This window comes from Urocampus carinirostris, chromosome 2, assembly GCF_059441175.1.
Source record: "Urocampus carinirostris isolate Australia breed hairy pipefish chromosome 2, RoL_Ucar_1.0, whole genome shotgun sequence".
Taxonomy (NCBI): domain Eukaryota; kingdom Metazoa; phylum Chordata; class Actinopteri; order Syngnathiformes; family Syngnathidae; genus Urocampus; species Urocampus carinirostris.
Window position 1 is genome coordinate 18,880,470 of NC_142350.1, and position 13,461 is coordinate 18,893,930.

Here is a 13,461-nt window from a genome sequence, read left to right on the forward strand (position 1 = left end):
GAGGGTTAAACGCTCATTCCAGAGTTTTCCAGCAGCACGCCATTTCATTTTGCGTATTTGTTCAGGAGTGGCTTTCATCAGATTTTGTCCGTACATCGAGGAAGCGCAACTTCTTACTATTGCTTCTCAGTTCATGGCAAATAAATGTGTGTAGGCGGCCTTTTTTGGCAAGGAGACGTCATGAAGTGTGGTGTTAGTTGCAAGACATGGACAAACTGGCAGCAGAACTTGTTCCTTTTTAAACATTGATGATAAAGTCCCATCGTTATTGTCTAGTTAGAGAGGGATGATTTTCGTGCACATCTGCAGGAAGGTGATTGTCTGAGGGAAAGCGATTGCTGCAATAATTTCAGGGCTTTCCATTTTGCATTTGTTATACCTCCGATATCTAAACAATGTTTTCCATAAACACTAAGACACCTTGCTTGCAAAATAACATTTTATTACAAGAATATGTAACTTATGCATGAATTTTGCAAGAACTTTTCAGCGCCTGATGTATCCGGTTACGTGCTCACACAAATTCAGCCACCATGGCGATTGCATTCCTGCGGACTTGCATGGAACGTCATCACTCTCTGACCCGACGATGACGAAGGGACTGTCATCTTCTTTAGAAAGAAAAATAGCGTTGAATGCATGTACTTAACCATATCTTCACTACTATATCCACGCTGCTTTGCTACACCTTCTCAACTTACGGGGCAACCTACACACTCGTAATTGCTGGATCCAGAAAGCAACACAGGGGAGGGAGGACTTCCTCAATGTGTGGACGACGATCTGATTAAAGCCACTCCAGCAATATAATGGTGATTTACTAAAGTCATTCCCGGAGGCTTGATAGTTACTAATGAGCTCTGCCAAACCCTTTATGATGTTTTCTTTTTTTAAATCATACCAAATAAATTTATTTTTATTTTGGCGCTTCTGAAAATGTATGTATAAGTTATGGCATTGAATGAGTTAATTAGACCGCAAACAATACCCCCCCTCCTTTAAATGTAGATAAAAGAAGGCATTTAGAGGGAGGGGGGGGTTGATTATAGAAATGTTTGGTTGGCTGTTGAACCATTTCTTATAGGCGAGTTTTTCTTTTTGTATTCATTCACATTTTCTCCTGCAAGGCTTTGCAGTTGTGGTTGGTACAGGACAAAGCATTGTCCTATGAGCTAGTGAGGCTTAACAAGGTTGTAGAATAGTTTACACGGGCCATAAAATGGATGTCAAGAAGATTAAATGAATGCTCATCTGTGGTTTGCAGTCACCATGGATATCGGACCATGTCAAATGTTGTCTATTTCATTTACAAGTGGGGTTGGCTTTTGAGGTTTTTTTTTATCCCATTTCAGTTAGTGAGAATGCTGTCGTTTTGACCCTGTGTTTCACTGGTAGGGGCAAATCAAACATGTGGCCAGATCCAACCTGCGAGGTGACACAGAGAGGTGCAAGAGAAAAACAAACTGCCGTTTTAAATATGTCCACTGGATGTCGTTAAAGCCAGGCAAAGCCACTCACAAAACAACTGTAGTTGGGTATATCTCCCTCTCCCCTTCCTTCTCCTTGCTCCTATCCTTCTGTCTCTCTCTTCTTGTCTTTCTATCTCTTTCTCTCCGTCTCTTCCTTCCTATATCTTTTTACTCTGTCTTTTTAACATTCATTCATATACATTCATATTCATTATATATTAGGGCTGGGAAAAGTGTCGCATTAATGATTTGCGTTAAAATTGAAATTGAAATTTCGCCCTGGTCATGCCCCCGTGTGTCAAGCCGTGCTGTTCAAACAAACGAAGAAGAGTCACTTTCGTTTCCTGAGGCTAACGCGGCGTAACCTGCTGGCGATGGAAAAGAGAAAGGAAACACGTTCAGGCGGACCGTTTAAAACAATGCCCGATGGGAATGCGAAAGTGATATGTATGCTTTGCAAAGCTGAATTTGATTACCATCGGAGCATTTCTTCCCTGATGTATCTCTTGAAAGTCAAGCACCACGGTGCAGTGGTACAGTCAGACAGCGGACCTTGTCAAACAACTTTGGATCAGTTTGGTGCAAGAGATGGCTGTTTTACAATGGAAGATTTGTTTTGGGCACCACAAGCCTTACGCACTTTTCATTTACTTGGTACGCACTTTTCATTTACTCGGTACGCATTTTTTGTTAAATATTTACGACAGCTTTACAGCAAATTTACAGTTCAACAGTGTTGACATAAAGTACTTGAAAGCTATCTTCGGCATTACAGTCTGTATGCATGTTAGCTGTACTTGGTATAGGCCTATACCATTTGGCATAATAAATGTAATCTTGTTTTTCTATGCACATTTTTTTCATATTTACTACTATTTGTAAAATCTAAATTTAATAAATTAATCAAGATTATTTCTATTTCAAAACTGAGATTAGTTAATTTATATTAATCGAATCCCAGCATTAAATATATATATTAGTTTCTTTCTCTCACTATTTCTCCTTCTCTTTATCTTGCAAGTTATTTCTTTCTCTAGTTCTCTCTACCTTTCTCTTGCAAGTTTTTTTCTTTCTCTTACTAGTTCTATCTTGCTTTCTCTTGCAAGTATTTTCTTTCACTAGTTTTCTCTTAATTTCGCTTGCAAGTTATTTCTTTCACTAGTTCTCTCTTGCTTTCTCTTGAAAGTTATTTCTTTCTCGCTCTTGCTTTCTCTTACAAGTTATTTCTTTCTCTCACTAGTTCTCCCTCTCTCTCTCGCCTTCTCTTGCAAGTTATTACTCTCGCTTTCTCTTGCAAGTTATTTCTCTCTCTCACTAGTTCCCTCTCTCGCTTTCTCTTGCAAGTTATTTCTTTCTCTCACTAGTTCCCTCTCTCGCAAGTTATTTCTTTCCATCACTAGTGCTCTCTTGTTCTTGCAAGTTATTTCTTTCACTAGTGCTCTCTCTCTCTCAAATTATTTCTCTTCACCCCTATGTCCCACTAGTCCGCTCTGTCTTTCTTAGCTTTTGTCTGCTAGTCCGCCCCGTGCAAATGTTTTTCTACCACGTGACCCCCTAAATCAAATGAGTTTGACTACTAGTGACTAGTAGTTCCTTCAATGCTGAAGTGATTTTTCATGTAGACGTTTTGATAGGGAGTCTGAAATTAAATATATACGTTGAGCGCTCACAGCGAAACAACGCCCTCGCGTGGCAATAAACAGCACTACCCACGTAAAAGAGCTTAAAGAAAACGTAGACGTTAGTTTCGTGCTTACGGAAAGTGATATTTGAATAAAATGCAACGATTAATTAATAAAAAAAAAGACTATGGATAGGTTTGGTGTTGTAAAAGAGGCTTTACAACGTTAATTGCCGCTGCGTCATCATGCCTGTATTAGCATTCTCACTTAAGCAACATTCCTCGTTCAAAGCTAATAAAATGTACATAAAATACCAACTTTATGAAGCTTTGTCACGTATTAGGAATTCAAAGCTCACCTTTACAGAATTTTGTCCTGAGTGGTTGTAAACATGGAGGAAGCAGAGAAGCTTGAGCTACAGCTAGAGTTTGTGCACCAATTGAAAAGTTGCATTCAATGACTCCACGACAATCCTGTACCCAAACGTATTACTATAAATCAAAATATTAGGGAACAACACTTCAAAACATAAATTATCAATAAACACTGCACAGTCATTCCCCCAGAGCTAAAATATTCGAGCAAATTCAACTAGTGAATAATATGGAAATTTATGCTACAATATTCTGTGTAGACATAAACAAACCATTTGCGTGTATGAATTAATAATGGACGCATTTTAAATTCGAGTTTGTACTCCAATTGAAAGATTGCGTTCAATAACCCCCCCGATAAACATATACCCAAAGTTATTACTATCAAGTATCGTTGAAACATTAGGGGACAACAATTCAAAACGTAAAATTATCAGTCTAAACTACAGAGTCGTTTTTTCCTTGAACTAAGGACCTTCGAGGAATTTATACTAGTAAATAGTATTGAAATTAATGTTACAATTTTCTGCATGGACACAAACGCACCATTTGTGTGCTTGAATTAATTAAAAACGCTTTTTAAAATTTGAGTTGGTAGCCTACTCTTATTGAAAGATTGCGTTCAATAACTCCACGACAAACCTATACCTAAAGGTATTACTGTCAATTATCGTTGGTAAAACATTAATGGACAACAATTCAAGACGTAATATTATCAATCTAAGCTACACGGTCGTTTATTCACCCTGAACTAAAGATATTCGAGCAATTTCAACTAATAAATAGCAGGAAAAATGATGTTACGCATTTCCTGTATAGACACAAATGTACCATTCGTGAGGCTAAGTGAATTAACAAACACAATTTTAACATTTTACATTTCTGTGCCAAACGATGAAAAACGTTCATTAGAAGTATTTCAGAGTCATTTAATTCTGCTTTTTAACTATTGTCCAAATTGGGGCATTGTATTTATTTTCACTAGCCTCAAAGCCAAGGAAACCAACACTAGTATATTACTATATGGCTGCTTTATTTCGAAAGTGGTGAAACATTTTATGCAACGAGATTAGACCTGGCACTCCTGAGTAAACATGTAATTAAGACTTTATAGAGAAAAATATGATAAAAGACTATCAAGATAAATATAATAAAATTGTATTTATGCCTTTGCTTACTTTGCACAATGTTGCCTAGTTTGCACCACCGCATATTGCACTAATACGATCCCAAACCTGTATGTAAACACCCTATGTAAATATCTTCTGCCAATACATGCCCACACTTTCTTGTGTAAATATTGTGTAAATTATCTTTTATCTTTTTTTTTTTTTTTTTATTCTCTCAGTAAAATGTGAAACTGGAATGCCACGCCCAATTTCGTTGTCACAATATGTTCAACCCATTTTGTAACAATGATAATAAAGGTATATTCTATTCTATTTAATTCTAAATTATAGCAAACATTTGAAGTGGTCATCTTTATTGAACAAAGAGCTTCTTGGTCATTGACTTAGTAACTCCTCATGACATTGTTGATCCACGAGTTGTAACGACACACGCGGGCGTAGACGCTGGGGTGTCCCTTCATGGCGCAATCGTAGCCCCAGGACACAACACCCTGAAGCTCGCCGTTGCACACCAGAGGACCACCGGAGTCTCCCTGTCATGACAGAGAATAAGAGAAGCCGTTGGTGATGTGCCGGACTTGTTAGACGTTACCGGCGGTGGACCGTCGAGGCCTGCAAAGCCTTCCCTGCCAGTTTAGATAATATCGACATCTCAGTCCGACCCGGCCATTGGAACGTTGATAATCAAAGTGGTGTCTTGGCGATGTCACCAGTCATTGAAATACGTCATGCCACGTATCATTGGAAATTTTACATCTTTGGGATTAGAATATACTCATCTTAAAAACATTACGATCAATCTGGACTGGATACCGGAAAACTATAAAAACAGAAATCACATTCAAAAGCACTGGGAACTTCTACTCATGAAACGATTTCCCACAAACGTGGTCTGGTTAAATTTACGAGAGTCCGTGTAAAATATTTACTTCAAAACACACGATAATGATGACAGATTAAAAAAAAAATCCACCCAGAAGAATTCCTGCATTGCTTGAGGATCCATCTATTCGGCTTCATTACTCCCCTTAAAAAATAAACAGACTCGTTAGTCTCTGATCATTTGATTGACACCGCTCTTGGACAATTGCAAAAATGTTTTACGGTCCTTGGCCTGTGATAACCAATGAGGACCTGTGTATAAAAAAAAAAAAAACGTCCTTATCAATTCGCCTTCACAAACCTCAACGTATAGGGAACAATGACGCTTTGGAGAACAATGCCTCACAAAGTAATGCCAGCACCGCTAATCAAGAGCAAAGAAGAAATGGCAAAGTGAAGCCACCACTGAGCAGTGTCACTGTCATTTAACAGACTTGTTGAAATACAGCGATGAATCCAAGCATATACAAGCCCTTTGCCAAAAATTCAAGCACTTTTTAATCTTTGAAAACACAAAATGAAAGGATTTTAAGGATGTTAAGCACTCGTAAGAATCCTAAATGTTATTTGGCGGATTAAGACCAGATTTCAAGACCAGCAAACAGCAGGAGTTTGGGCAATACCAGAAAACCTTTCCCACATGCAGCCTTCTCCAGCTTAACACAAAGCCACATAAGGCTTTTTGATGTGACTCAACTAAGAACAGAACTGAAAGTCTTGTGGATAATTTTGCAGGAAAATCCCACAACGTTCTCAATGGCTTTCTTCAGCATGAAAAATCTGAGCGAGAGCATGGGGCAAATGGTTGTTGAGGATGGGACGTGTTCAGACGTAGCATTACCGAAGGCCTAGGTGTGAAATGCACAGCCCCCCCAGTGAATTGAAGCCAGGCGTACCTGGCAGCTGCTGGCGCCGCCCTGCATGAAGCCAGAGCAGAGCATGTTCTGAGTGAAGAGGTGCGGGTAAGCATTCTGACAGATTCTGTCATCAATGATGGGCTGTCTCAGACACTGAAGCCTTTGAGGGAAGTTGTCTGAGGAAGAAAACAACAAAAGTGCATTAGTAGCTTTATACAAATTTGGTTTAAACTCTCTCATTTTCTTATTCTCTCTCTTTTTCTCTTCATCTCTCCCTCTCTCGTTTCATCTATCTTTATTCCCTCCTCTCTCCTTTTATCTCTTTCTTGCTCTCTATCTATTTTTCTTTATCTATTTCTCTCTCTAGTTCTCTTTCTATTTCTCTCTTTCCTTTATCTTTCTCGTCCTTTCTTTCTCTCTCTCTCACTTGAGCTCTCACTCTCTGTTGCTCGCTTGTCCTGTCTCTCTTGGTTGTTCCCTCTCTTTTGCTTATTCTCTCTCTCTTTTTCTCTTCATCCCTCTCTCTCTCTCGTTTCATCTATCTTTATCCCCTTCTCTCGTTTTATCTCTTTATTGCTCTCTATCTATTTTTTTTCTATCTATTTCTCCATCTATTTTTCCTTATCCATTTCCCTCTCTAGTTCTCTTTCTACTTCTCGCTCTTTCCTTTCTCTTTCTCGTCCTTTCTTTCTCTCACTCTCACTTGTTCTCTCACTCTCTTTTGCTCGCTTATTCTGTCTTTCTTATTTGTTCCCTCTCTTTTGCTCTCTTTTCTGCTCTCTCTTCATTCATCTTTATCCCCCTCTATATTTTTATCTCTTTCTCACTCACTATATATTTTTCTCTCTATTTCTCTTTCTCTCTCTTGTACTGTCTTTCTTTCTTTCTCTCTAACTTCTTCTCTCTCTCTCGCTCGCTCGCTCCCTTGTTCTGTCCCTCTTGCTCGTTCTCTCTCTTTTGCTCTCTCTTTCTCTCTTCCCCTCTCCTTATTCCTCTCTCTCTCTTTGTTTCTCTCTCTTGAACCAACTAGCCCGGACACCGCGAGAACTTTTTCCCCCACCATGCAGCCCAGGAGCTGAAACGGGTTTCGGCGTCCTGTGACTCACTGCCATTGGCGGCCATGTTGCCCCATCCAGAGACCATGCAGTTCTCATCGGCGAAGGTGCAACGCGAGGGCAGCGGGACGGTGCGGACGTAGTTGTTGAGGGCGGCCGGGCGGCTTAGCTTGATGAGCATGATGTCGTTATCCAGGTTACGGCTGTTGTACTGCGGGTGTTTGACCAGCACGGCCGAGTCGATCCACTGCTCCGTGCCTTCGTTGACCTCGATGTTGTGTTCTCCCAGGCGCACCTGAATGCGACTGCGGGGGGGAGCGTGGAGTTTGAACGCTGCTGTTTTGGCTAGCAACAGTGGCCGTGCTTAAGTGAAAACTGTTGAAATTTCCTGACGTCGTATCATATCAAACGACAATGACCATGTATGAGGCAAAAACAGACAATTACCAGAAATATTTCGGAATCGGGAGGGAGGCTATCAGTTTAGGGGGAGACGTAACTTCAAATCCTTAAATGTAAGAACGTTGAGAAGTTTCTGTATAGCTATGACCTGTGTAAAAGTATGGAACAATCTCAACGAGGACTTGAAGCAAAGTCAAATTATCCTTTAGTTCAAGGAAAGTACAAATATATGTTGCTTGGTGGGTACAAAGGAGAATGACCATGAATAATAACGGGTGAATTTGATTTATGTATTAAGATGGCACAGTAACAGTACGGAGATCTATTTGAATTCTTGTATGTAGGTACATAAGTATGTGTATGCACTATATATATATATATATATATATATATATATATATATATATATATATATATATTTGTGCCTATGTGTAAGTGTAAGTATGCATATAGGATTATATGAGTGTAAAAGCATGTATGTAACCTGTGTATATGTCATGATTGCTGATTCAGGGCACCTGTGACTGCCAACAGCCCTGAGTGCTGATTGGTTCAGAGACTCTTTTTGGACCTATGCTCCCAGCTCGGCAAGCTCATACCTCCCAACATTATCCTGCCCTGTTTTCTCCTGCCTGATACCTGTTGCAAACCTGTTTCTGGACCCGTTTCTGCCCTGTTCTGCCACCCCTACCACCGACCTGTTTTGCCCTGTTTCCTGCCTGATACCTGTTGCCGACCTCTTTTTTGAACTCGATACCGCCCTTTCTCTCCCGTCCCGGCTAGTGACCAGTATCCCTGCTGCCTACAATTATCCTCGCTCGACACGGAAGTGCCACTTCCGCGTTACAGCCACCTGCTACCTGTGTCCGTCGGTCATCTGATCGTGGAAGCAAGCCCTACTCTCCCTCTTTATCAATAAAACGGAGTAAAACGAACGCTACTGGGCCCTGTCTCCGTTTCTGGCTTGTGACAATATATGTATGTATGTAGGTGTATATATACACGTGTGTCATGATTGCCCTCACCTGTGCCAGGTCGTTTGGCGCCAGCTGCTGCTAGTTGCCTGATTGATTCCCCTACTATTTATTCCCAGTACTCCAGTCACTCCTTGTCAGTCCGTCAGCGAACGTCCGCTTACGCAAGGCAAGCACTTTAACTATGGCTCTCGTCTGTCCCGTCTTCATCCGTATCCCACTCGTCTGTTCCTGATTTCATATTTGTCTCCGGCTATTGACCCCTTTTTGCCTATCGACCACGCTCTGATCTCCCGCTCCGGCTATCGACCCGTTTTTGACCACCGACCACACTCCGATCTCCCGCATTCCGATCACGCATCGATCCCGTGAGCTGTCCAGCGAGCACCGGATCGCTGGCGTTTGCTCCTCGATATTCCAATAAACTCTTTTGTGAAACATTACGCGGTTGGGTCTACCATTTGTTCTGGTTCTGACACATGTGTATACATGATATACCTGTATTTATATTTGTTTTGTAAAGGGGCGAGAGCAATTGTTTGACAATAATCAGGAAGCTTTGCAGTAATGCGTATTCAGAATAAAAGACAAAAACTGTAACTCCTTACATTTATTAACCGAGGTTGATATTAATATGCCTCTTTTAAAGACGGCATAGGCAAAGAAGGCTAAAAACCTACTTCCAATGTATTTGTACTCACGATTTGTAGCAGTGGGCAGCGGAGACCACCCATTGGCTGGAGATGAGGGAGCCTCCGCAAAAGTGGTAGCCGGCGTTTAGCGAAACCTGATACGGGACCGAGTGACGGGGGCACTCGTACCCCCCGACCACTTTGTCATCCTGCTCGGCGGCAACAACTGGGGCATGAGAAGAATAAATATATTTGCGATTACTGAAAAAAAGACAATTTGCACATCTGAAAGTAGCTTTTAAACTCGATTAATTGGTCTAAACCTGGAGATGTCGTACTCTTTTGAGCTCGGAGACCACATGGTGGAAAAACACACTTACCGGGGGCGGACTAGCAAGAGAGAGGGCGAGAGGGCGAGAGAGAGATAGAGAGTTGGAGAGAGAGGGGGGGTGAGAGATAGGGAGAGAGAGAGAGAGAGAGAGAGAGAGAGAGAGACAAAGAGAGAGAGAGAGAGAGAGCAAGAGACAAAGAGAGAAAGAGAAAGAAAGAGATGGAAAAAGAAAGAAAAAATGAAAAGAAAATGGAGAAATAGAAAACAAGAGTGAGAAAAGAAAGGGAGAGGGGGACAAAGAGAGAGTTAAAAAAACGAGCAAGAGAAACAAAGAGCAAAAAAGAGAAACAAAGAAAAAGAAAAAAGATGGAAAGAGAATTGAAAACAAAGAGAGAGAAAAGATAAAGACCAAAAGAAAGGGAGTGAGAGAAAGAAATAACAGGGAGAAAGAGGGAGAAACAGACAAGGACATAGAAAGATGAGAAAAGAAACAAAGACAAAAAGAGAGTGATAAGGAAAAGGGAGAGACAGGGAGAGAGATAAGAGAGAGAAAGGGAGAGGAGAAAGAGAAGGAAATAAGCAGAGAAAGCAATAAAGAGAAAAAAAGAGAGGGAGAAAGAGAGAGACAAAATAAAAGCTCTCGTTTTAAAAATCTCCATTGGATGTCGCTAAAGCCAGGCAGAGCCAGTCACAAAGCAACTGTAACTGTAATGATTTCTCCTCGTCTTTCTCTTTTTCTCTTGACTTCCCCTTTCCCTCTCTCTCTTTGTCTCTAATTCTCTTTATCTCATTTTTTTCTCCGCCTTTCTCTTTTGTTCTCTTTTCCTCTATTTATCAGTTTCTGTCTCTTTCTTTTTTTTCTTTCTCCATCTTTCTGTTCTCTCTTCTCTTGCAAGTTATTTCTCACGTGTTTTCCTTTCCCTCTCTTTTAAACTTTCTCACTTTTTTTTCTCTCCCTTTCTCTTGCTCATTATCCTTTTTCTTATGCTTTCATATGGTAGTTCGGTCCCGTGAGTAATTTATTTTTCCACCATATGGCCTCGAGCTGGTGTTAAGTGTCAAAGACGGTAAAATACCCTGGAATTGCATTTGTATTCATTTTACTATTGCATTTGAAGATACTTTTCTTTTCTACAAAAAATAATTCCAGCACATGTTTTTACAGTCTATTATTATTTTTGCCTGTATAAAACTATTTTTGGGGTAACAGCTACAAAAATGGTTTAATTCTTACATGCCGCTCCAAACAAAGCCAGCAGAATCAGGACCTTCATGGCGACGTGTTTAGCGTGGATATCCAAGAAGCAGCAGGCATCAGCCGAGTCATATTCATATATAAGCCGTTCAAGGTCGGGGTGGGGTACGAGGAAAAAGCCGGGGGAAAAAACCAAGTTGCATCTTGGGAAAGAAGCATCTGGCAAAAAGACCTTGAGTCCTATCAACAGTGTCCTGATTCCATGTTAAAGTGACAGCTCCGAGAAGCCATTTAAGATGATGTAATCATGGAAGTAGGAGCCATTACCTATGGCAGGGCCCGAGCCTTCATGGGGCCCTAGGCACAATTAGATTTTCGGCCCCTTATTACGTGATCATTTGAATATCTACTATAAGCCATTCCATGTTCTAATCCAGGGTTGGGCAACTATATGGAGTCGGGGCCGCCATGGGTCCAAAATTTTGGGCCGAGGGGCAAAACTTGGAAAAAGATCAATTTTTTTGAATTTGGGAAGAAATATACATGCAGACATTTACATGGTATAGTTCTTTTGACTTAATTAGTTTTATCAAATTGGTTTTGAAACAATCACAATTAAAGAAAAATAATATATAAGGTTCCTGTTTTAAGCACTTTATTTGAGGTTTAGTTTTCAAGCGTCACAGTAGTTGTACTTTTTTAAAAGTATTTTTCAGTCTTATAGTTGGATTTTTGTTTAAGTTTAGTCGTTTTTATGGTATCACTCTAGTTCTATTTCTGACTATTTCTGCAGCAGTTTTCTTGTTCGTTTTTCCATTGTAGTAAATTCTTAGCATTTCTGTAGTATTTTTGGTGTATTACGATAGTAGATTTTTGTTGTATGTCTGTAATATTTTGTACTATTACAGTAATGATTTTGGTGTTTTTGTGGAAATCCTTTTTTAAATTTTTGTACTATTTCTGATGTATTTTGTAGTATTTCTATTGTAGAATGTTTAATGTACATCTATAGTATTTCTGTAGTTTTATTTTTGTTGTATCGCTCTAGTTGTATTTTTGCAGTATTTCTGTTCTAATACTTCTGTAGTAGTATTTCTGCATGCAGTAATATCATTCTGATAATGTTATGTATTATAGTATTAAGAAGTTGTATTTTTGATGCATTTCCAAATGAGTATTTTTGTAAATTATTGTAGTTTTCCCATAGTCTTGTTTTTGTCATATTTCTTTGGTATTTTTGTAATATTACTGTAGTTGTGTTTTCGTCATGATTCTCGGGTAATATTTCCAAAGTGTTTTGTATCATAGTATTTTTTAGTATTTCTATACGTTTTTTTTCTTTTCCAGATGAAAGCAAAACAATATACGAAGTCCCTGTTTTTGAGCACTATATTTGATATTTAGTTTTGTAGTGCTTCTGTAGAAGATTTCTGTTGTTGTAGATACACATATGTGTCAATGGGGACAAAAAGGTTAACCGCTCTTTGAGGCCACTTAGAGGCCGCTTAGTTCGCTTATGCCTTGGGATGGCTCTGGAACAGACTGAACTGTGCAGAAGAGTTCAATATTGTGATAGTCGTTTTCTGCAGTCCATTCAAGCACATTTTTAAGGACTTTTAAAGCCAATTTTTCAATACCATTAAAAAAAGACAACTGGTGTGAATCATATATATACACAAATATCAGACATGGGGACTTGAGACTTAGTGACTTGGACTCGAGTCGACTCGAGTCGCTGTTTTTATGACTTGTGACTTGACTTGGACTTGGCAATCTAAGACTCGGGACTTGACTTGTGACTTGACTTGCCCAAGAAAAAAATACTTGGGACTTACTTGGGACTTGAAGGTGAAGACTTGAGACTTACTTGAGACTTGCACATGTGTGACTTGGTCCCATGTCTGACAAATATACACCGGAGATCAAAATTAGAGAGCATTTTACAAACAATGGAATAATTCTGAAATAATGTCGTCTTCACTGCTAAACAGTTTACAGACATTTATTGTGACTATACAAAGCTACTGCAACGTTTTTCCACAATATGGGTAAGGCAATTTAAAGAAAAAAATCTGTATTTTTCCAAAAATGCACTGATCATAATTAGAAAACAATTTCAGGTGCCTCCCACTTAAGGTGCTAATCGAGCACATGGTGCTTATTTCTTTGATGATCTGTCAACCCTTATTTAACTGGCATTCCAACAGCTAATTTCACTTTCTTTGCAAGATGGTGGGCCGTTTTAAAGTGACTGAAAGCCTGTGGCAGGTTTTCCAGATAAATATGAAATGCGTGACTCTATCAGCCATACGGGACAAGTTGATCCTTCAAAATCAGTGATTTCAAGAACATTGAATCTTGACCAAACTACCAACGCATTCAAGTCACCCAAAAAGGCTGGTTGTTTGTGGAAAACAAATGCAAGAGAGGACAGTTCACTCCGGGGGATGTCCATGGGTAATCGTTTCCGCACTGAAGCTGGAAATGGTAAGGATTTGTCTTGCCATAGTGTCTCAAGAGGCCTTGGACTGAAGGCTC

The 13,461-nt window shown here is 39.8% G+C and overlaps 1 protein-coding gene across 1 annotated transcript; it reads right to left on the reverse strand.

Annotated features, from left to right (window-relative positions):
- Positions 1–4,931: 4,931 nt before the first annotated feature.
- LOC148371249 (trypsin-like) lies at positions 4,932–11,082 on the reverse strand. Its single transcript, XM_088329233.1, has 5 exons — positions 10,963–11,082; positions 9,467–9,623; positions 7,441–7,694; positions 6,374–6,510; positions 4,932–5,128 (listed from the first exon to the last, which is right to left on the reverse strand). The coding sequence occupies exons 1-5, from the start codon at positions 11,000–11,002 to the stop codon at positions 4,979–4,981; spliced, it is 738 nt and encodes a 245-aa protein (XP_088185359.1). The 5' UTR covers positions 11,003–11,082; the 3' UTR covers positions 4,932–4,978.
- Between the last annotated feature and the right edge of the window lie 2,379 nt (positions 11,083–13,461).

Coding starts and splice junctions, on each gene's coding strand:
- LOC148371249 (XM_088329233.1), bottom strand. CDS start 11,002: ATGAAGGTCCTGATTCTGCTGGCTTTGTTTGGAGCGGCAT. Junction 7,695..9,466: donor GCTGCCCACTGCTACAAATC/GTGAGTACAAAT, acceptor TCCCCCCCGCAG/TCGCATTCAGGTGCGCCTGG. Junction 6,511..7,440: donor CAACATGGCCGCCAATGGCA/GTGAGTCACAGG, acceptor TTTCTTCCTCAG/ACAACTTCCCTCAAAGGCTT.